Source organism: Myotis myotis, unplaced genomic scaffold (genome assembly GCF_014108235.1).
Source record: "Myotis myotis isolate mMyoMyo1 unplaced genomic scaffold, mMyoMyo1.p scaffold_m19_p_29, whole genome shotgun sequence".
In the NCBI taxonomy this organism is placed as follows: domain Eukaryota; kingdom Metazoa; phylum Chordata; class Mammalia; order Chiroptera; family Vespertilionidae; genus Myotis; species Myotis myotis.
Window position 1 is genome coordinate 2,383,000 of NW_023416334.1, and position 23,195 is coordinate 2,406,194.

Here is a 23,195-nt window from a genome sequence, read left to right on the forward strand (position 1 = left end):
GTTCTATAACTGTACTTACAAGAAAACCAAAATATAAAAAATATTTTAATTACTTATGTGTAAGCATACCCTCCAAACACCAAGAACTCATGTGAAGCTCGTCTGCCGGCAGGTCCCATTGGCATGTCATCTAAAGGAGAAAGAGAAGAAAAATGTGGTCAGTTCTGCTGTACTGGCTACTTAAATGTAAACTGTTCTACATGATTATTAGCATGGACGAAAAGGGGCCACATACTAAACCTGACAAGCCCAGGGGAGGCCTGCATGGCAGGACTTGCAAGCTCAGATCTAAAGGAACCACATAGAATGGTCTGAAATCAAAACTTCCTGACTACAAGTGAGTCATGGCCAGTAGCCCTGTAGTCGGCCGGCATCTTCCCTGACAGAGGTCAAGCTTTACCTTACCTGAACCTGCCTACTGTCTCTTTGCATCTAGGATAACATACCTTTGGATTGTCAGGGTAACCCTTTTTCCAGACCCTTCAGGGCACAACCTCCCACCAGAGCAGGAGCCCACAGAGCCCCTCATTGTTATCCTGCTCCCCACATACCATCTCCATGTGTGTAAATATTAACTGTTTACTATGCCCACCAATGGAAGGAAGCATGTGTCTCTAGGGATTACTAGTACTTTTTATCCAATCCCAGAGATTTCCTCATTTTGCTTTCTCCCGCCTCCCTAAGCCATCACCAGTGGATCTCATATAATTCCCTTTCACCTTCTACTTTGGTTCTAATGTGTAAAATAAGGAGCAAAGCTGCTGTTCTCTGGAGCATTTTCTCAATCCACTGAGGTTTTGCTTCCTCAGTGGATTTGACAACAGTTTGGCTCAAATAAACTCATAAAAATTCTCTACAGGTTTGGATGTTTCTTAGTTGACATTAGGAAACAATTTGAGTACAATCATTTGCCTACATGCAATTTCGTCCATGAGTAACAACAGGTGAACACAGAACACTGTAAGCAGCTGAATTCACAGGTTGCAAGCCTTTCAATTCCCACTTCTATAAGCAAATATCAGGTCTCATCAAGGTAAAGTGTCACATTTATTGTAGTTATGCATTTCTTCAACACTTAACACGTGAAAAAACTGTGCTGTTTTTTTTTTTAAACTGTGCTGTTTTATTGTGCTCCTTTTTATGTCACTGACAAAAGTTTTGAGTATTATATCCCTTAATCTCAATTTGCCCATAAACTCTGCTGTTTTTACTGAACTCTGCAGGTTCTGGTGATTTTTAGGAACATATATCACCTTCTAGACAACTGATGGTAAACAAAGTCTAGTTCACTCTCACACTGGAGCACCTCCGTCCTCCTGCATAATAAATACTCTCTTGGGTCTTGCATGGGTTGTTGAACAAGCTGTCATGGAAACTGGGGCCTCTCAGAGTCAGAAGCCTAACCTCGAGGCTTGGCTTCTCCACTGTGGCCGGACCAAAGGCCTGGGTCCCAGGTGCCAGAGGAAAACCAGGGCCGGCAGCCAGGGGAAGTAAGGCCTATTGCGCGAATCTTCGTGCAAAGGGCTTCTAGTCTATATAATAAAAGCCTTTCCACCATTACGGCAGAAAGACCAGAACAACTGGTCACTATGATGCACACTGACCACAAGGGGGCAGACGCTCAATGTAGGAGCTGCCCCCTAGGGTCAGTGTGCTCCCACAGTAGGAGCGCTGCTCAGCCAGAAGCCAGACTCACAACTGGCGAGTGCAGCAACTGAGCGCTAAGGAGCCAGCGGTCCCAGACTGCGAGAAGGATGTCCAAGTGGTCATGGACTGTGAGAGGGCGCAGGCCAGGCTGAGGGGCCCCCTTCACCCCCAGTGCATGAATTTCGTGCACCAGGCCTCTAGTAATTAATATGTATTCATGTGAAATCAATGTTGACCAAATAATATACATTTTTAAGAAAGTAAACTTTTCTGCTAACTGGTACTCAAAAAGGTAGAGGGGTCACAAAAACCCCTCTGACTCGCCCTGAAGGGGAACTGAGAAATCCATTTATTTGGCACATCTCAGTTCCCTGCTCTAAAGAAGATTCTATTCTAGTAGTGAAAGAGGGTGATCATGTCAGAAGTGGTAAGAGGTTTAAGGAAAATAAATTAGAATAAAAGAATAAAGACCAGTGGGCAAGGAAGCAGTTCTATTTTAAAGACAACAGTTGCCTATAGGGTAACAGAAGAAAAGAGTAGATGGGGCAGGGATAGAAGCTAGATTTCACTAAGTGTCCTTCATTTCGTAGCTTTGAGTTTGAAACCATACATAATTATGAAACAAAATTAAATTTAAAAAAAAGAACAATCCCTAGAAATCAAAAGTAGAATGTAGCAAGCAAAGGAACCTAACCATATATTAATTTGATAGCATAATCACCAAAATAGAGACAGACTAATAAGCCAGGACAAGCAGAATAGGGAAACTGAGACAAATAATTAAATAGCAGTTTGCAGTCACCTAGAAAATCTAGATGCCAAGCAGCTGACCGCCATCTAGTAAATCCTATCTTCCCTAAGCCAAGGACACTTGAGAGGCATAAATGGCTCACACTTCTCCTCCCCAACCAGAGGGCAATAGCTTAAATCACCCTACTCAGGGAGACAGAGCAGAAATCCAGTGAGTGCCATTTTCCAGCCACACCCAAGGACAAATGAAGAGACTAAATCTCATTTTGATACATCAGCATAAAGCTGATGACTATTTTATTGATCCTCCCCTAAAACCTCCCAGCCTTTAAAACCCCTCAAAACACAGGCCCTAGTATGCACTCTCCTTCCCAGGAGCACTCCCGCTCCCCTCTTGTTCCCCCACCAGCATGCACTTCCTAAACTCTATGGGACCCTACAAGGCTTTCGGCCAGGGCAGCCAATGGGGAGTGGCAGTTGGTCTCAGGCTACCCTCCCGAACCTGTCCCCAAAGCCCCCTTTTCTCTCACTTCTTAGTGAGCCCAAGCAGCCCGGCAGAGGCTCATTCCCCGCCCTTCCTTGTGTGAGGTCCCCAGCGCTAGCAAACGTCCTCTAACATTCACAGGGACTAGTGATGTGAAATCTTTCCTGCACCAAGCCAAGAACACACTCATGGGCAGCCGGCTCTAGGCAGACCCCTCAGGGCCAGGTCCCCTTTCCAATAACAAAATGAATTTTTCAAGAGACTGTAAACTTGGTGATTTAATTAGACATTCCTAATGGTAATATCCTAAGGACAAAAATACCCACAAAAAGTTTTTAAAATGTTTTTTAGTAATCATATTATTTTGATACCATGTTGTTATTTTGAAACTATAGGGGGAAAGGGAAGGAGAGATTAGAGCCTAAACTTACAAGGGCAAAAGACAGAAAAGTCAACAGCCACAAAAATTTGGAAGCTAAAAGTTGATGTAAGCAGTGTTTGACCTAGTAGGCCGAAAAAGCCCACAAGTACCATCTTATCAGATTCACAAGAGGCTGGTCAGTAGTAGTGCCGGATCCCCATATAGGAAAAGACTGGGACAGGGGGAAGCACAGGTCTCTGAGCCGCAGAACGCCAGGCAGAGGTGAAGGCAGCACGATACAGCGAGAAAGGGGGTTAGTAAGTGCCATCTCACACACTGACTACTGAGACCTGCAGCCTCTCCCCCGTTGGACTCCCCCACACGGCATCAGGTACAGACTCTTCAGGCAGAAGACGGGCCGAGTCTTCTCTGGGACCCGAGAAGCCGCTCACAAAGGAAGCTCTCCGAGGCAGTGACTCAGCCTTACCACCCGAGAGAGGCTTACTGTTCATAAGACCTGCAGAGCTTTCGAACTACGTTTTAATTTTCCATTCTTCATTATGAGCATATAACAATCACCAAATATCCCAGGAAAGAATCTAATATGAAGCCCAGACTCCAAAACAGGTAGGAAAAAAAAAAGAACTACAATATTTTTCAAGGAAAAGTTAAAATATATATATATAATTAATGACTTCAGAAATAAAACAAAATATTTCACCCTAAGGTAAGAACAATACTACTCAAAGGAGGAAAAAAGAGCTTCAGAAAATTCAAAATACGAGAGCATAAATGAAAAATGCAATAGAAGTGTTAGAAAAAAACATTAAGGAAATTTCCCTAAAAATGTAAGACCAAAAGATGGGAAATCAGATCCCTCCCCCCCCCCCCCCCCAAAAAAAGAGAAAGAAAATCAGAGAAGGGTATTCAGGTATCTGTTATCACTTTTAAATTGTACAGATGTTTTAAATATCTTATATGGGTTCTTCCCATATCTATTTTCCCATGTAAAGGGCTTAAAAGTCATCATTCCAACCTAACAAGTAAAAAGCTGAACAGACTGAAAAGTCAACAATTCTTGGATCCAAAAGAGAGGGGAGGACACAGGGCAAACCGATGCCCCCAAGATGAGTCAGACAGACAAGCCTAGGGAGCTCAGGCTTACCTGAGGAGAGAGACTCGCCAGCAGAAACCTCCCTGGAAATCAGGGCCAGGACAGGGAAGCTTGAACCTAATTGACAATTTGCTGGACACGCAGTGCAGACAACTCCAAGAGTTACAAACCCCAGAGGACCCAGTCAGAGGGAATCAAAGTATTGTCAGATTTAAGTCTAGGAGCTCCATCAGACTCCCACAGTGAATATCTGAGAAAGATCTCTTCTTGCTTCCAGGAGGGAAAGGGGAAAAGAAACATTTTTAAGTCAGAGCATTCCGAGATTATTAACAAGGCCTGCCCTTGGGGAAAACTATTAATCTGCTCAGGTTAAACTCAGAGCCAACTGCCCTGGGGGAGGGGAAATACTCAATGTCAGCCCCTCGGCCATCCTGTCCCACCTAAGGCAGGAGACTGGAAGACTGAACCTAACCACAGGCCCCTCCTCTCAAGCCCCACCACCACATCACTAAGGCCTCTTTACAGCAGTTCCTTTCCCCTATACATCAAGTGTAGCTATCAAGAAAAAATTACAAGGCATACCAAAAAGCAAAAAATAGTTTGAAGAAACAGACATGGCAGGGATCTTAAAGTTACCAGGCCAGGAATTTGCAACAACTGTAATTAATATGCTACGGATGTTACCCGGGAGATGAGACCTCGGTTGTTGTCTTCTTGAGGGAAAGATCTCAATCAAGAGACAACGTGCAGAAAAGCAAGCAAGAATGTATTGGCCGCAGCAAAAATAACACTTAGGAGAGTGAAACAAGGAAGAGCATAGAAGCAGCAGCAGGAGAGCCCAGGCTAGGCTGCTCGGGCTCACTGAGAAGTCAGAGAAAGGGGGTCTTGGAGACCAGCTCAAGGGGTAAGCCCGGGATGAGCTGCCACTGTTGCTGCCCTTTGCTCCCCTGGGGTCCCTTAGAGGTAGGGACCCGTGCCTGTGGGGGAAGGAGAGAGGGAAAGGAATGGCAGGGCATGCCCCTCGAGGGAGAGCACCCTGGGAATGAGCTGAAGCTGCCCATTACTCCCTTGTTGTAAGTCTCTCGGGGTCCCTTAGATGATAGGGGATAAGTGGAGGGGAGGGGGAGGACAGCATGGGTGTGCTTCCTAGAGGGAGAGTGAGCTGGGACCTTCACTTTCAGGGGTTTAAAGGCTGGGCATTTAGGGGAGGTCTTAGGGGCGGATCAATAAAATATTTATCAGCTTTATGCTCATATACCAAAATGAGATTTATTCTCTTAATTTGTCTGTCCTTGGGTGTGGCTGGCAAATACACTAACTGGATTTCTGCTGTCTCCCTGAGTAGGGTGATTTAAGCTATTTGCCCTCTAGTAGGGAAGGAAAAGCACAAACTCTTAAGTGTCCTTGGTTTAGAATAGACAGAATTTACTAGGTGGCTGCAAACTGCTATTTATCTGTCTCAGTTTCCCTATTCCGCTTGTCCTGGAGTTTTCCTAGCTTCTTACTGTTCTATAACAACGGCTCTAATGGAAAAAGTAGACAGCATGCAAGAACAGAGGGGCAATATAAGCAGAGATGGAAATCCTAAGAAAGAACTAAAAAGGCAAGAGATTAAAAACAAAACAAAATTCTGTAACAGAAATGAAGAATGCCTTTGATGAGTTTATGAGGAGACTGGACACAGCTGAGGAAGAATCTCTGGGCTGGCGAATATATCCACAGAATCCTCATAAACCGAAAAACAAAGAGACCAAGACTTAGAAAACAAGAACAGCATATCCACGGTCTGTGGAACAGCTAGTATAAAACATGCTCAATGAGATTACCAAAAGGAGAAGGAATGAAGCAAATATTTAAAACCATAAGTAATGTCAGACACCAAGGCACAGATCCTGAAAGCTCGGAGAAGACCAAGCGAGATAAATACTTAAAGCAAGTACAGTCATGCATTACTTGACGGCCCTGAGGATGCACTATCAGGCAACTTCATCATCATGGGAACGTGAGAGTGCACTTACAAACCCTTGATGGGGGTAGCCCCTACACACCTAGGCTATACGGCATGTCCTATTGCCAGTAAAAGACAAAAAACAACTTTCTCTCCAGCCCTCTGGAGACATCCTGTAGTAAAAGACAGATTAACAGAGGAAAAAAGCTTAATAACATGGGAGAGACCCAGGAAAACTGAGTAACTCACCAAAATAGCTGAAGCCACCACCTTAAATACCATCTTCAAGTGAAGACAAAAGAAAATTCTCAGGGAGGAGAGTCAGTTATGAGAGGTTACCAGGAAAAGCACAGGTTAACAAGAGTGCGGCTGTTGAGCAAATTTCAGTCCTTGTCTTCTGAGCTGATAGAATATCTAGAGATAAGGTCATCCCCCCCTCTTCCTGACAACCTCACAATGAACACCTCCCTTACAAATGTCTTTTATAAACAGTAACTTTTACCATGTCTGCTATTTCTTAAAATTAACCAGCCAAAAAGAATCCTTATGCCAAAGAGATATATTTTGAGGCAAAAAATTCTGTTTCCCTACAGCTCCCAGACTACAAATCTTTACAGCATGTTACTGTATTGAATACTACAGGCAACTGTAACACAACGGTAAGTATTTGTTAAATATGTTGCTCTGAGATGTTACAAGGCTAAGACATTGCTAGGCAACAGGAATTTTTCAGGTCCATTATAATCTTACTAGTGGCCCAGTACAGGAATGCATGCACAATGAAAGGAAATTAATTAGAAGAAATATTTTAACATTGCTATTCGCCCTTCCTCTGTAATAGAAGTGTCAACCAAATTCACGATCGACAGTGACAGGTTGAAACACACGTGTGTGATTGGTGCCAGCAAGAGCTTTATATTTATCGCACATGCACAAGTCAACTTAGCCTTTTTTCAGATATAGAACAAACTTGCTTAATTAGACCTGCTTTCTGATTTAGCTACGTTTTCCAGCCCAGTGAAGCACCCTAACTTCTCTTTCAGGTAACTGTCAGCAACACAGCAGTAAATATCAACACAAAGCAGATTATTATTGTAGATCACGCAGGGAGAACAAAGGGTAAAATATTTAGCTGAAGCAGTGTTTGACTATATTCTGCACAGTGAGAAAACCTGAAGTCATTTTCAAGGTCCACCATTTCTTACTTCTTTTCAGCCAGGTCAAGTTTCTAAGCTTTCTAAATCTCCATTTTCTGGCTAATGGAAAGAAAATAGGATCCCACCAAGTCTCCTGTCTACCCACTCCAGGACTTCTGTGAGGATCAAATGAGATGAGGCACAAGAAAACACTTCAAGGGCATTTGGTGAAAGTGTAAAATGTTTCCACCTGGCTATAAAGCAAGTTGTGTTCCTGAGCTGAAAAAACTGCAAGGAGGCTAGTCGCTAGGGAGAGGAAGCCGGACGTTGCTCCGTGACATCATTACCTGGCGCCCACAGCCACCGTTTCCGGGCAGGGCTGGGCTGTGGGCTGCATTTTGCATCATGGGGTCTCAGCAGCACTGGCTGTAATTTGGTGGGGTGTCACTCTGGGGTGGTGGCAGGGACTGTGTTGGGGGAAGCCAAGTGTTGCTTTGTGGGCGCGAGGTCCATGGTACTGTTTCTCTGTAAATGGCCAATATGTGTCATGGGAGCTCCTGTGTTGAGCGTCTGCCTCCTGGTGGTCAGTGCATGTCATAGTCACCGGTTGGACAGCCGGACACTTAGCATATTAGCCTTTTACATATATAGATGGGCCCACCTTTGTATATGTCAGCAGTTCTCAACCTGTGGGTCACGACCCCTTTTGCAGTCGAATGACCCTTTCATAGGGGTCACCTAAGACCATCCTGCATTTCAGATATTTACATTACGATTCATAACAGTAGCAAAATTACAGTTATGAAGTAGCAATGAAAATAATTTTATGGTTGGGGGTCACAACATGAGGAACTGTATTTAAAGGGCCAGAAGGTTGAGAACCACTGGTATATGTGGTCCATCACTGACCTAAACATCATAATGCGGTACATGACTGTACCCCTAGGCATATCATTTTCAAAGAACAGAAAATCAAAAATAAAGAAAAAATCCTGAAAGATGCCAGAAGAAAGAACACTAAACCTAAAGAGGGACAAAGATAAAACCTTCATCTACATCTCTTCAGAAACCATTCAAGCAAGAAAAGAGTAAAATGAAATATTTAAAGTGTTGAGAGAAATAAGCCACCAACTTAGAGTTCTGTATCCTGCAAAATTATCCTTCAAAAGTGAAGAAAAAGACTTTCTCAGACAAATAAAAATTGAGGAATTTCTTGCCACTGGATCTGCCTTGCAAAAAATGTTAAAAATTCTTTAGAGAGAAGGAAAATAATATAACAGAAAAATGGATCTACCAAAAAAAAAAAAAAAAAAGGAAGATCATCAAAGAAGGAATAAGTGAAGGTAAAATAAAAACTTTCATTTTTCTTATTCTTAAATGATCTAACAGTTTGCTCAAAATAATAATAGCAACAATGTATTCAGTTATGTATGCTTGTATATACCTTATGTGTAATACTTATGAATGCTTATACTAGCGAAATGAATGACTGCAATAATACAAGAGATAGGAGAAAGGAATAAGGATTATTTTGTTATTAATAAGGTGAACTCACACTACCTGTGAAGTGGTATAGTGTTATTTGAAAGTGAACTTCGATTATTTATAAATGTATATAAAACTTTAGGGCAACCACAAAAAACGTTTTTTAAAAAAATATGATTTTTTTTTTTATAGATTTCAAAGAGAAAAGAAGAGGGAGAGAGAGGTTGAAACATCCATGATGAGAGAGATCACTGACTGGCTGGCTCCTGCACTTCCCCTACTGGGGATCCAGCCCAAAACCTGGGCATGTGCCTTAACCAGGAATCGAACCCTGTCCTCCTGATTCATAGGTCGATGCTCAACCACTGAGCCACAAAACTATAGATTTTAAAGTTTTAAAAAGTATAATTGATATGCTAAGTACAGAAAGAAAATGAAATCATAATTGGAAAAACAAAAGAGTGAAAGACAATAATTGAAACAAAGAACAATGACAATAGAAAAAAGTTACAAATATGGTAGATATTAACCTAACTCTATCGATAATCACTTTTAACACTAATGGTCTAAATGCACCAATTAAGAGAAATTTCAGAGTGGATGAAAACATACAACCCAACTATTTGTTGCCTACAAGAAACTCACGTTAAAACAGAGAAACACACAGAGATTAAAAGTAAATGGATGGCCCTGGCCGGTGTGGCTATGTTGGTTGGATGTCATCCCATGCACTGAAAGGTTGCCGGTTCAAATCCCAGTCAGGGCACATGCCCAGGGTGTGGGCTCAATCCTCCAGTAGGGTGTGTACAGGAGGCAGCTTATCAGTGATTCTCTCTCATCACTGATATTTCTATCTTACTCCCTTCTCCCTTCCTCTCTGAAATCAATAAAAATATATTTTTAAAAAGAAAAGAGCTTATTTGCTCTTTATTAAAAGAAGAAAGAAGGCCCTGACCGGTTTGGCTCAGTGGATAGAGCATCGGCCTGAGGAGTGAGGGGTCCCGGGTTCGATTCTGGTCAAGGGCATGTACCTTGGTTGCGGGCACATCCCCAGTGGGAGGTGTGCAGGAGGCAGCTGATCGATGTTTCTCTCTATCCCTCTCCCTTTCTCTCTGTAAAAAATCAAAATATATATAAAAAAATAAGTACATGTTTGGGGTAAAGGGGGGGGGGTTGTTTTTAAAAAAAAAAAAAAGAAGAAGAAAGAAGAAGGAAGAAGGAAGAAGGAAGGAAGAAGGAAGGAAGGAAGGAAGGAAGGAAGGAAGGAAGGAAGGAAGGAAGGAAGGAAGGAAGGAAGGAAGAAGGAGAAGAAGGAGGAGAAGAAAATATACCTGGTCGGTGTGGTTCAGTGGTTAAGCATTGACCCATGAACCAGGAGGTCACCAGATGGATTCCCAGTCAGGGCACATGCCCAGGTTGCAGACTCGATCCCCAGTAGAGGGCATGCAGGAGGCAACTGATCGATATTTCCCTGTCTCACTGATCTCCCTTCTCCCTCTCCCTTCCTCTCTCTCTAAAAATCAATAAAAATATATTGTTTAAAAAAAAGTAAATGGATAGGGAAAAAAACCCATGCTAATACTAATAGAAAAAAAGCAGGAGTACTATATTAATTTCAGACAAAGCAGACGTCAAAGTAAGAAAAGTAATCAGAGATGAAGAAGAGCATTACATAATGATAAAATTATATTTACGTAAATATAAATTCTTCAAGACATAACAATTCTTAACATGTATGCCCCTAACAACAGAATCAAACCATTAAGGCAAAAACTGATACAAGTGCAAGGAAAAATAGATGAATCCACTATTATAGTTGGAGACCTCAATAATCCTCCCTCAGAAATAGACAGATCCAACGGACAAAAAAAATCAGTAAGCACATAGTTGAACTCAACAACACCATCAATCAACTGGATATAATAGACATCTATAGGCTACTTCATCCAACAACAGAATACACATTTTTCTCAAACTCACCAAAATAGATTAGACCATAAAACATACCTTAACAAATTTAAAAGAGTAAAAATCACATGTCTCTTCTCTCAGATAATGATGGAATAAAACTAGAAATAAATAATAGGCCCTAGCCAGTTTCTCAGTGGTTAGAGTATCAACCCACGGACTGACGGGTTGTGGGTTTGATTCCAGTCAAGGGCACCTACCTCATATCTTGGTTGCAGGCTCAATCCCTGGCCCTGGTTGGGGAGCGTGTGGAGGCAACCAATCAATATGTCTCTCTCACACTAATATTTCTCTCTGTTCCTCCCTCTCCCTTCCACTCTCTCTAAAAATCAATGGAAAAATATCCTCAATGAGGTGCCGGGAACCAATCCCAGCATGTCATAATTTCAAAGAGTTTCATCAAAAAGTTGATGAAACTTGGAGACTCAACAGGGTTGAGTCACACATGTTGGGAATGGCTAAAGGCATTTCCCCAAACCTGAATAGGAAACTGATTGTGGCTGCCAGACAATTAAAGAGCATCTTAATCTACATGTTATTGCCTCCTACTGAAGAAACACCTAAACAGCCGTAGGCTATTCCCCAAACTGACAATGCTTCTGTACCCTTTGACGTGTATTATCTCCACCTTGCCTTAGGACAAATTGTGTTAATAAAAGCAAGGGTCCTAGACAAGGAGGGAGTCTTCAGTTCCTTTAGCTGACCCCCAATGCCTTTCAAAGTTATATCTCGTCTCCGGACTTTTTATTAGTCCCTGGACTCTTTACGCATCAGCCTTTTCCAGATTCCTGAACCCTTCTTGATGCTGGGACAAGAACCCCGGCAATGAGGATTAATTAAAAAAAGAAAAAGCAGTCAATAACAAAAAGATAACTGGAAAATCCCAAAATATGTGGAAATTAAACAACAAACACACTTCTAAATAACTCATGAGACAAAGAACATAGTACTTCAAGAGAAATTTTAAAGTATTTTGAAGTAAATGAAAATGAAAACACAACTTATCAAAATTTGTGGGAAGCAGTGAAAGCAGTCCTTGAAAAGAAATGTATAGCATTGAATGCATATATTAGAAAACAAAAAAGATCTGAATTCAATCTAAATTTCCATCTTAGGAAACTAGAAAAAGAAGAGCAAATTAAATTCAAAGAAAGTATAATAAAAGGAATAATAAAAATTAGAGCAGAAATAAATGAAAGTGAAAACATAAAATCAACAAAACCAAAAGTTGGTTATTTGAAAAGATTGAGAAAATCGGTAAGCTTCCAAGGTAACTAAGAAAAAAAGAGAAAGGACACAAATTGTAATTTTGGAAATGAAAGAAGGGACATGCCTAAAGGTCCCACAGATATTAAAAAGACAGATAAGGGGGGGGGGGGATAGATAATAAAGTGCTACTATGAATAACTCTATGGCCCACAAATTTGATAACCTAGATGAAATGGACCAATTCTGTAAAACACCCAATTTGCCAAAACTCACACATGAAGACATAGGCAATATAAACAGGCCTATAGTATTTAGTATAGAAACTTGGATTCATCTTTCTTTATAAAAGTTCTTCCTATCTATCTAGGATGTTCATTCCTGCCATTATCTCTGAAAGCATCCAGATTTTTTTGACTCCTTTGAGGCTTAGGTTTTTTCCAAAAGAGGTCTTCCCTTAATTCCTCTCCTTAAATTTAATTTAATTTCTCTTATTATGTTGGCTTCTCTATTTCTTTAGACACAAACAGAATTTGAGATCATTTCCTATAGTTTTCATGTACCTTCAGAATCCAAAGTTATTGTTGTATGGAAGATGGCCAAGCAGATTTTAGAAAGGTAGGCATGTAATATTGGGAATTCAAACAACTAAATAAGAAAGCATATATAAAGGTTAAAAAATGCTAGTCTAGTAAATTAAAAAATAGAATGTGTACAAGTAGAAAAGATTCTCACATGAGTGGTCTGACGAGATGTTGTGTGGAACCAAAACAAAGTCATCCGTGTCACAAGAAGAGTTCTTGCTACTAGTACTGGCAGAATCTTTGGACACTTGTAGATAGTTGGGAGGACCCAATGGTGGGGAGGATAGGTTTTCTTCCTGAATATGCTGCATATCTGCAAGGGACTAAAATTAACAACGTAAAGTTAACACTGGCCTAATAATAAAGTGCAAGTCAGAACAGGCATTACAATAAAGAGTTGGTGTTTGTTTTTTTTCATTCAATTAGGCATAAAGTTCAATTCCATCTAAAATTTTAATAAATCTCTTTGGAAATCTTTCCCTTCAAAAAGCACAGTTTTTAATCTCTTTGCATAAAGACTTCTTAAATGTTTTCCAAAAGTGATACTTAAAAATATATCATGCTGCCCTAGCCGGTTTGGCTCAGTGATAGAGTGTCAGCCTGGGGACTGAAGAGTCCCAGGTTTGATTCCGGTCAAGGGCACATGCCTGGGTTGCGGGCTCAACCCCCAGGAGGGGGTGTGCAAGAGGCAGCCAATCAATGATTCCCCCTCATCACTGATGTTTCTATCTCTCTATCCCCCTCCCTTCCTCTTTGAAATATATATATTGCCATTTAGCACATGTACCTGTATGCCTCACCTACAAGTTTTATGATGAGTCTGTACTGTCCCAACATCCCCAGTTTCAGCTCATTGCCTAGCAAAGCAGATACTCAATAACTGTTTACTTAACAACTAAAACAAACTGTCCAGGGACTTTAATGGCATCTTGCAAGCACACACAGTTTTAAATCTCCAATTGCAAAAAACACTGTAAACGGGAAAGCAGACCATATTATGTAAAAATGTAAACAAATCAATAAGGATAACTGCATTTCAGCCGAGAGATGTATTTACACTCACAAAAAGAAAGATTTGGAAAACCTTCAAGGTATGGGTGCATTTCTTTTGTTTTCCTTTGTTAGGGGGAGGAGTTGGTCTGTGGGAGATGGGACAGCAAGAGAAGAAAACATATGAATATATGTAAACAAATACTCAGGTGTAAGTAGCTCTTTGCACCTTTTGGCACTTGCCTAGTTCAAGGTCTCTAGTGACAACTCTAATTGAATGTCTTGATTATGCAATGGTTTTCTAAAACATCAAAATGCATGAGTTATTATGTATTAAGTCCCTATTACATTTAACCTTTGTTTCTATTTAAGAAGAGAAAAAATACTTTGTAATGCTCTTTAAATTCATTACCGGTGCTTCTTTGAAAGTTACTGTGCAATAAAACCCGTCTCAAATCTCCTTATCTCTTCTTTTTGTGTGTGATGCACACTTGATATAAAACCTTATTACTTTTATATATATATATATATATATATATTTTATTGATTTTTTACAGAGAGGAAGAGAAAGAGACAGTTAGAAACATCGATGAGAGAGAAACATCGATCAGCTGCCTCCTGCACATCTCCTACTGGGGATGTGCCCGCAACCCAGGTACATGCCCTTGACCGGAATCGAACCTGGGACCCCTCAGTCCGCAGGCCGACGCTCTATCCACTGAGCCAAACTGGTTTCGGCAAACCTCATTACTTTTTAAAAAATATGTTTTTATTGATTTCAAAGAGAGGAAGGAAGAGGGACGGAGAGATTGAAACATCAATGATGAGATACAAACATTGATCGGCTACCTCCTGCACGCCCCCTACTGGGGATTGAGCCACAACCGGGATGTATCCTGACCAGGAATCGAACTGCGACCTTCTGGTTCATGGGTCGACGCTCAACCACTGAGCCTCTCTGTCCGGGCCTCCTTATTACTTTTTGAAGATAATTTATATCTCAAGGAAGGTAAGACGGAAGGACTAACTATTCTGAACATCAACCATGGGCTGGACACTGTGAAGAGCTTTCCTTAACTTCAGTCCCATTATGGAATCCATTCCATCTTTAAATAAACAGAACTCAGAAGGTCAGGATTTGCCCAAAATCACACAACTAGAAGCAATTGAGTTGAGATGTTATTCCAAGTATGACCACAACGTCTTCCTAGCGATTTAGGCAGAAACTTTCTGAATTTCTTCCTCTGCTATTTATAAAATTACTTGTATCCACAGCCGTCTTGGTGAAAGAGATGCTTCTCCTTGTTCAAAGCTAATCTCTCCACCATCTGTGTTCCAATTTCATTCTCCCCACCTCTTCAAGCACCTACGTCAACTTCCCTTTCTCTGACCTTCTACCCTCTGCACATAAACATGTTTCATTTTCTCAGATCTCAAATCCCTGCAACCCTCTCAATTACCATCTTCTCTTAACATTTCTTGAAATTATCCATCTTTACTGACTCAAATTCCTCACTTCCCGTGTACCTCTAAACCAACCATAATCCATTTTCTGCCTTCAATGCTCGGATAAAATTGCCTTTATTAAGTTTACCAGTAACCACCACTGCCTTCTCCTTAAGTTCCTTGAATTCTTTGCTGCAACTGAACTGTGGACCATTCCTTTCTTGACACTCAACCCCCCCATTCAGTAACCCTGCTCTCTCTTGCTTTTCCTACTTCTCTCTTGGGAGTGCCTGCTTCTCACTTGCCCCTTAGGAGAGAGGAGTACAGAATTCCCCGAAGTGTCACCCTGCTTCTCTACTCTTCATGTGCTTTATACTCACCCCATCACCATGCGACCCTACCTTCAAGCACCATTACATAATGAGGACGCCACAGCGCAGGTTCTCTCCAATGAGTTCTAGCCCCTCCGCTACTTGCCTGCACAATGTGAATTCATCGCTTTTGTACTCCCAAGCATTCCTCCCCAGGCTCCCTTACCGAGAACCTTCACCATCATCCCTTTATCCACTGCCTTTAAGGTCCCCCTCTTCCTTAAATCCCAAGTTCAAGCATCTCCAAGCTCTGCAAACTCATTACCTTTCTCCCACCTGCTTTCCATCCCCTTCTCCTTTTCTTATTGCTGCCTTAGTTCAGGTCCTTATTCTTTTTTTTTCTTTTAATACATTTTTATTGATTTCAGAGAGGAAGGGAGAGGGAAGGAAAGAAACATTAATGATGACAGACAATCATGGATCAGCTGTCTCCTGCACGCCCCCTACTGGGAATAGAGCCTGACCCAGGCATGTGCCCTGTCTGGGAATCAGAGCGTGACCTCCTGGTTCACAGGTCGATGCTCAACCACTGAGCAACGCCAAAAAAAACAAAAACAAAAAAGCTGCAATAGTCTCGGGTTCTTTCCTCCAGTGGAGAGATCTCTCTACTTGTCTCCAGGCTGGCCTTCCACCTGCTTTTAGAAGCACCTAGCTTAAAAAAGAAGACTCTAGCTAAAACACACAAAGGATCCTATCATACCTCCACATAAAATCATTCAAATACCTCAGATAGCTTTAAGGGTAAACTTGAACTCCTTAGCAATGCCTAAATTCTTTCAAGGTACAGCCTATCCCTTTAACTTGATTTTCCCTTCACCAATGCTCTTTATACCTACCAGACTGGACTGCTTAGAAGACTTGTCCAAGAGTACTTCCTGCAATGATGGAAAAGTTCCATATCGAAGCTGTCCACTATGGCAGCAACTAGCTATATATGACTACTGAGCACTTGAAATGTGGCTAGTGTGACTAAGAAACTCATTTTTTAATTTTACTTAGTTCAAACCAATCCTATATAATAAAAGGATAATATGCAAACTGACCCTAACAGCAGAATGACTGGGAATGACTGGTCACTATGATACACACTGACCACCAGGGGGCAGACGCTCAATGCAGGAGCTGTCCCCTGGTGGTCAGTGCACTCCCACAGGGGCTGCTCAGCCACAAGCCAGGCTGCCAGCTGCCAGCACAGCGGTGGTGGTGGGAGCCTCTCCTGCCTCCTCAGCAGCACTAAGGATGTCCGACTGCAGCTTAGGTCTGCTCCCCACTGGCAAGTGGACATCCCCCGAGGACTCCCGGGCTGCCAGAGGGATGTCTGACTGCCAGCTTAGGCCCAATCCCCCAGGGAGCGGGCCTAAGCCACCAGGTGGTCATCCCCCGAGGGGTCCCAGACTGAGAGAGGGCACAGGCCGGGCTGAGGGACCCCCCGCCCCCGAAGTGCACAAGTTTTTGTGCACCAGGCCTCTAGTTTGAACATAAGTGGCCATGGAGGGCAACAGAGTTCCTTCAGTGGGCTGTGCTTCCGTGACTTCGTGAATGAAGATTTCTCTGCCTACAATACTATTCTTTTACTAATTCACCTTGCTAACTCTTCCTTCAAATCTCAGCTCAATGCCCTCTTCTGAGCAGCCTTCCTTAGTTCTTGGTCTGATCTCATGCCCCTCATCCACATTCCCACAGGCAATAAAGACATTGGCAGGCCTGCTTCTAATAGTGATTGATCAGCCTGCCTCTTCTCCACACAATTAAAACTCCTTACTGTCATATCATTCATCAGTATCAACCAGGACCTCACACAAAAAAGGCTTTTAGTAAATGAATAAAACTAAATAATACATATTAAAGAGATATTATCTAAAGAGCATTTAATCTATAGCCATGTGAAAGTAAAAAAAAAAAAAAAAAAAAAAAAAGAATGTGCACACTTGTGTGCATTAACCCTGAGTAAGAATCTACTCCAGCCATAGGAAGGGAGAGAACGCATGTATGAAATCATCTTACTTTTGGCAGATTATGTTAAAAACCAGTCAAACCTGCCATTTTCTAATCTCACCAACTGGAAATTATAGAAACATTCCTTCATTCCTTTTATTCTCCAGCTTCCCTTTTTATTTTCACTTTAAGCGTGAGCTTTTCATAAAGGCCTTCTAAAAATGGGTTCCCTCTGAATATGCCTCCTCTCTCTTGTGCCTCTTCACTCCCGTCAGCGCTCTGTCCTCTCTTCCCCAGTAGCCCAAAGCCTCGCTCCTGTGTTGCTCTGCTTTTCAATGCTACCGACCCAGCAGAAACACCACCATGCTCTCACCAGGTAAAGCCATTTCCAGCTCAACATCCTTCCCACTGGCCTCTTCCTCAACCCTTGGTTATTCTACCACCCACAGGCTCCATTACTCCTGCTCCCACAGATGCGTCCTGTTTCCTTTTTCTAGCATAAACTTTGCTTTCTGTATTATGTATCATGCGTATCACATATATTACTTCATAATAATAGCTACGGCTTATCAAGTACTCACTATGCCAGGCATCCTGCACAGATTATCACACGTTGCCTTTATGCAAAGGTTAATTAGGCCTACCTTACAGATACAGAAGCCAGGCTCAGCTCTGGACCTGACTGGCCCAAAGTCACGAATGAGCAAGTGGCCACAGCACTGAGGCCAGTTATGACGACTCCAAACAAAGCCTACAGTCTTTCCATGGCAATACCCTTCCTCCCCACTTATCCCGTCACTCCAAATCCAGGGCTTGTCGTTCTTTAAACTCATGGGAATATGACGAAGTCTTGTTCGCCCACCTGCTTGTTCTATTCAGCTTGAGTCTGCAGGGCTTTGAGAAGGGTGTTTGCCATAGGCTGACCAGCATCCCGCTAGCTAAGGGTTGTTAGGTTTCCCAGGAAAATAACAATAGCAGTTGCCCTTCCTAAGTATTTATTGAGTGTCAAGCACTGCAGCAAGTGCTTTTGCTCATTTCTGCTTTTAAAACCCCATGAAGGAGGTAAATTACACTCACTTTACATATGAGAAACCAGTTTAGAGAGATTACGTCCTTTGTCCTAGTTCGTATGGCGAGCAAGGGTTATGAAGCTCCCAAGCCCCATACTTTTAGACCTCTGAGTGGCCTCAACCAACTAATCATACAAGCACCTCCTTTTATGGCTCCCCACCCTCCTGCCAGCAGAGTTGAAGAAATTCATGGTACCAGGCTAACCTGGAACATACAATAGCTGACACAGGAGCCCTTGGACCTTCTGCTTGTACAAAATCCTCAAGGTCACCACCCTCCCAGGTTGCAACAGAGATCTGGGGAAGGGCCAGTCGGGGAAAATACAGAAGAGGGTAAAGGAAGGCCTTGGGAGTGGAGAGGAAGCAGCAGTGACCAGACTGAGCAGTTCTCAGGGTCAGGAAGGAGCACAGAGGGGAGGGAAGAAAGCCCTGAAGAAATGGCTTGGGAACCTCAGCAGAAAGAAGAGGCTGGAGTGGACCAACCCTGCAGGGCCAGTAACCACAACTAAGGGAGCCCAAGTCAGTGACGGACTCCAGGGTGGCTCCTCCACACGGGCATTCCATGCACAGTAACTACCCAAACTGTTCACGACATTCAGATAAAATAAGTCTTATTAATTCCTATCCGCCAGGACTTAAGTAAGAGGCTCTCTTGGTTTGCAAGTATCACCCTTCCCAACCCCAAGGGCATGCAGAGACCAGAGTAACACACTCAATATTCAGAGGAAAACAGCCAGACGATAAAACTTCTTGCTGAGGCTAAAAAAGGGTGGAGATCAAAAGCTAGGTCCATTTGACCTAAGCCTCAGCTGCAGGCAAACACTACATATAAAAAGCATACCTACAGTGTAGTCACAGGCTCCATCAGTGCACAGACAGCAGCACAACTGCAAGTATTTTAATAAAACCAGAACTCACTGGTGGAGAGGCAAAGCGACAAGGCGGAGAGCTGCCGCAGGCGCTTCCCGAGGCAGAGCCAGCACACAGGGGCACGGGGACGGGGCAGGCTGTCAGAAAAACACAGGAGAAGAGGAACACCACTTTGTAGTTCAACCACATGACTTGACTGACAGAGAAACCTGTCAAAACTGCTACAGGTCTGTGTAGACCAAAAATTCACATTAACCTACTTGTTAAATGCAGCAACAACTAAAACTATTTCAATTTGGCTTCTGAAGTAAAAAACAGAACTGTTATGAAATAAACACAACTATAGGTATTTAAAAAAAGGTAAATGAAATCTTGAAAAACACAGGAAAAAGTTAATTTTGTAATACAAAATACTAATGTTTTCCTTAAGCTTGCATTCTCTCCTTAATAAAAATGCAAAAAGTGGGTACTCACATTTTTTTACTGGAACTTGCTCAAGAAAAGGATGGCTAAAAAACGCTTCTGTAATGAGAAATGAGAACGCAACCTTACTCAGCCGTTGACTAGCAAATAGGTTAATCTTGTCAATGTAGTCAACATAGAGATCATAAACAATTATTAACTCATTTATGTTGCCTCCATTTCCTTTAAATGTAAAAGCATATTATTTTTATAAATCAAAATTATCAAATTATACGTAATTCTTAATCAATGAAAATTTTAAAATAATTGTGAATTTCCAAAACATCCATTACCAACACAGCACACCCTGAGGCCCGGAGGCAGCGCGGCCGGTGTGTGTTCTCAGCAGACCAGCCAGGAGCACTGGGCTGCGACCAGCCCTTCCTCGGCATCTTTTGAACTATGGCTGTTCACTGTCCTAAGAGGAAATCTAGGTAGCTGATTTGTACACTAAATTCTATCCTTCTATCCCAGAAGTAGTCCTGCAGCTGGTTTCAAAAAAATATTTTTTTAACTATTTAAAAAATATATTAATTTGATTTAATTTCTTCACTATCCATTAAGAATAAAAGCTACACAGTAAGCCTGATAATAAAAGATAGTAAGTAGCTCAGCCAGTGTTGCTCAGTGGTTAAGGATCAAACTATGAACCAGGAGGTCAGGGTTCAATTCCTGCGCCTAAGCCGGCAGTCAGACATCCCTCTGGCAGTCCGGGGCTCTCGCAGTTGGGGACCCCTCACTCATTACTGCCCGCCTACAGCGGAGGCAGGAGAGGCTCCCGCCACTGCTGCTGCACTCACCAGTGTGAGCCCAGCTTCTGGCTGAGCAGCGCTCCCCTTGTGGGAGCATGCTGACCACCAGAGGGCAGTTTCTGCCTTGAGCATCTGCCCCCTGGTGGTCAGTGTCCGTAACAGCAACCGTCATTCTGCAGTTCAGTCAATTTACATATTAGGGTTTTATTATATAGGTTAGGATTACTACAGAAAAATAGCAAACACATTTTTTTCTAAAAAATTTAAAGATTAGAGTTAATCTGATAAGCATCTTCATTATACATGTTTTATGGGTTTTTTGGTCTGTCATTTTGGAGTCTTGCTATGTTACATAAGATTGATAAGAACAAGTTAACAAACTATCCCCCAAAGAGGAGCTGATACCCAAACAGTTTCAAGGGTAAATGTTCTCTCAAAACCTTAAAAACTACATAATCCCTATAATATTAAGCACTCTAAGTTCTTTCCTTAAGTGGTAAAATAGTACATGAAGATACACTGCGATATATTAAAGTACTGAGGGGGAAATTTTTAGCTTTAATGCTTATATTATAAAAGAAGAAAGGTTTAAAATCAATGATAGTAGCTTCCACCTTAAGCATCTAAAATACTGAGATAGCCGAAACTGGTTTGGCTCAGTGGATAGAGCGTCGGCCTGCGGACTGAAGGGTCCCAGGTTCGATTCCGGTCAAGGGCATGTACCTGGGTTGCGGGCACATCCCCAGTGGGAGATGTGCAGGAGGCAGCTGATCGATGTTTCTCTCTCATCGATGTTTCTAACTCTCTATCTCTCTCCCTTCTTCTCTGTAAAAAATCAATAAAATATATTAAAATAAATAAAATAAAATTCTGAGATAGCCCGGCCAACGTGGCTCAGTGGTTCAGTGTCGACCTATGAACCAGGAGGTCACAGTTCGATTCCTGATCAAGGCACATGCATGGGTTGTGGGCTTCATCTCCAGTGTGGGGCATGCAGGAGGTAGCTGATCAATGATACTCTCTCATCATTGGTGTTTCTATCTCTCTCCCCCTCTCCCTTCCTCTGAAATCAATAAAAATATATTTTAAAAAGTAAAATAAAATCCCGAGATAGGCAGTGGCCTCTAAGAGGCCCCGCAGCCCACTCCCACAATGCATGCTGGAGCTCAGCTGCCGCGGAGCACAAGCACCAGGGCCGCCATGAGGAGGTGCTGCCCTGGGCCCTAAACCCCATTCTTTGAAGTTAGGAACTTTTCTGCCAGGATTCTGGGGTGTTTCTCCTCCATTCCTTCTTCCAGATCTTTTCCCAAATAGTTCACCAGCCTCAACCTCTCCCCTCTGATATCCAGGTGCCTGTGACATCTGTACTTAGATACCAAATGGCCATCTTAAATTTAAAATGTCCCACCTAAACCCTAATCTTGCCCCCACACCTGCTCTAGCCACACACTCTTTCCCAACCTTGTAACTGACAGCTCCATCCTTCCAGCTGCTCATGCCACAAACCTGGGAGTCGTCTTTAAGTCCTCTCTTTCTCTCACACCCCACATCCAATCCATCCAGAAATGCAGTGCCTCTGCCTCCAAAAAGATCCAGAATGCACCACTTTCTTCCCACCTCCCTGCTTTTGTCACAGTCTAAGCTGCTTCATCTCTCACATGGTGGCTCTCTGGTCTCCTTGAGTCTGCCAGCCTCCTCCTGCCTCCTCACCCCCAGCCCCCACCACAGGCTGTTCTCACCAAGCACCAAACCGGTCCTTTTCACATTAGTCAGATCCAATTCCAATCGTTCCTCTGCTCGAAACCCTCCAATGGCTCCCCATTACACTTTAAGCGAAAGCCCAAGTCTTTATACGACCTTCCCAGCGCAGGGCAGTGGTATGGCTACTCACTCTGCCTGAAAAGCTCTCCCAGAGACACCCACGTGGCACACACACGTCAATCCAGTCTTTATTCCAATGTCACTTTCTCAGAAAGGTCTTCCCTGACTACCTTAAAATTTTAATCCCCACCCACCCTCATTTCTCTTCCTTCTTTTAGTTTTTTCACAGTATTCATCACTTCCTAATATAGCAAGGAATTAGAGTTATAATTTGTTTGGGTCTCTTTCCCACTAGAATATATGAATCATGAGGGCAGGGATTTTGTTTATTACTCTATCCCCCATACTAAAACATAGCAGGCACTCAATAAATATTTACAAAGTAAGTGAAAGAAAGAGAGACATAGAAAGAAAAGTGAAACTGACTTTAATTTTCTTCTGAAACCTCTATAGTGTCTTTTAAAAAAATCTTTTCAGAATATACAAATAAAATCAGAAAGCATGAGAAAATTGAAAATATTACTTACCAAAGTCCATTCTATCTTTTTGGTTTTTCTGAAGCAAACCCAAAAGAAGATTAGCCAAATAAGGGGATGTTTCTCTGGGGATGCTGAGGGAAAGGGGGAAAAAACAAAACAACCTAAGTGGTGAGTTTATATACTACATTAACTACGCGACTTTTGCCTTAAATGTGATAAACAAAAATGTATATGCGATTTCACAAACACTACATCTCATACCAATACCATAGTAAAGCCTCAATCCTCAAAGGAAAAAAAAACATACAATAAGGAA

General features: G+C 42.3%; 1 protein-coding gene across 11 annotated transcripts in view; it reads right to left on the minus strand.

The window, feature by feature from the left end:
- The window catches only part of LOC118649389 (A-kinase anchor protein 10, mitochondrial), a 226,142-nt gene that overhangs the window by 47,641 nt on the left and 155,306 nt on the right, over positions 1-23,195 (minus strand). For 4 of the 11 annotated variants that reach the window (XR_004965634.1, XR_004965633.1, XM_036296394.1 and 1 more), the window contains 5 exons: positions 22,928-23,010; positions 19,840-19,887; positions 19,414-19,502; positions 12,835-13,006; positions 70-130 (listed from right to left, as the gene is read on the minus strand). Coding sequence is in view for 5 of the 11 variants with exons in the window: in XM_036296394.1 (XP_036152287.1) it covers positions 70-130; positions 12,835-13,006; positions 19,414-19,502; positions 19,840-19,887; positions 22,928-23,010 (453 nt within the window). In the remaining 6 variants the exon portion in view is untranslated. Of the gene's footprint in view, positions 1-63; positions 131-11,579; positions 11,593-12,659; positions 12,748-12,834; positions 13,007-19,336; positions 19,503-19,839; positions 19,888-22,927; positions 23,011-23,195 lie in introns of those variants that run through there. The other 7 variants (XM_036296396.1, XR_004965635.1, XR_004965636.1 and 4 more) reach the window with 7 other exon arrangements.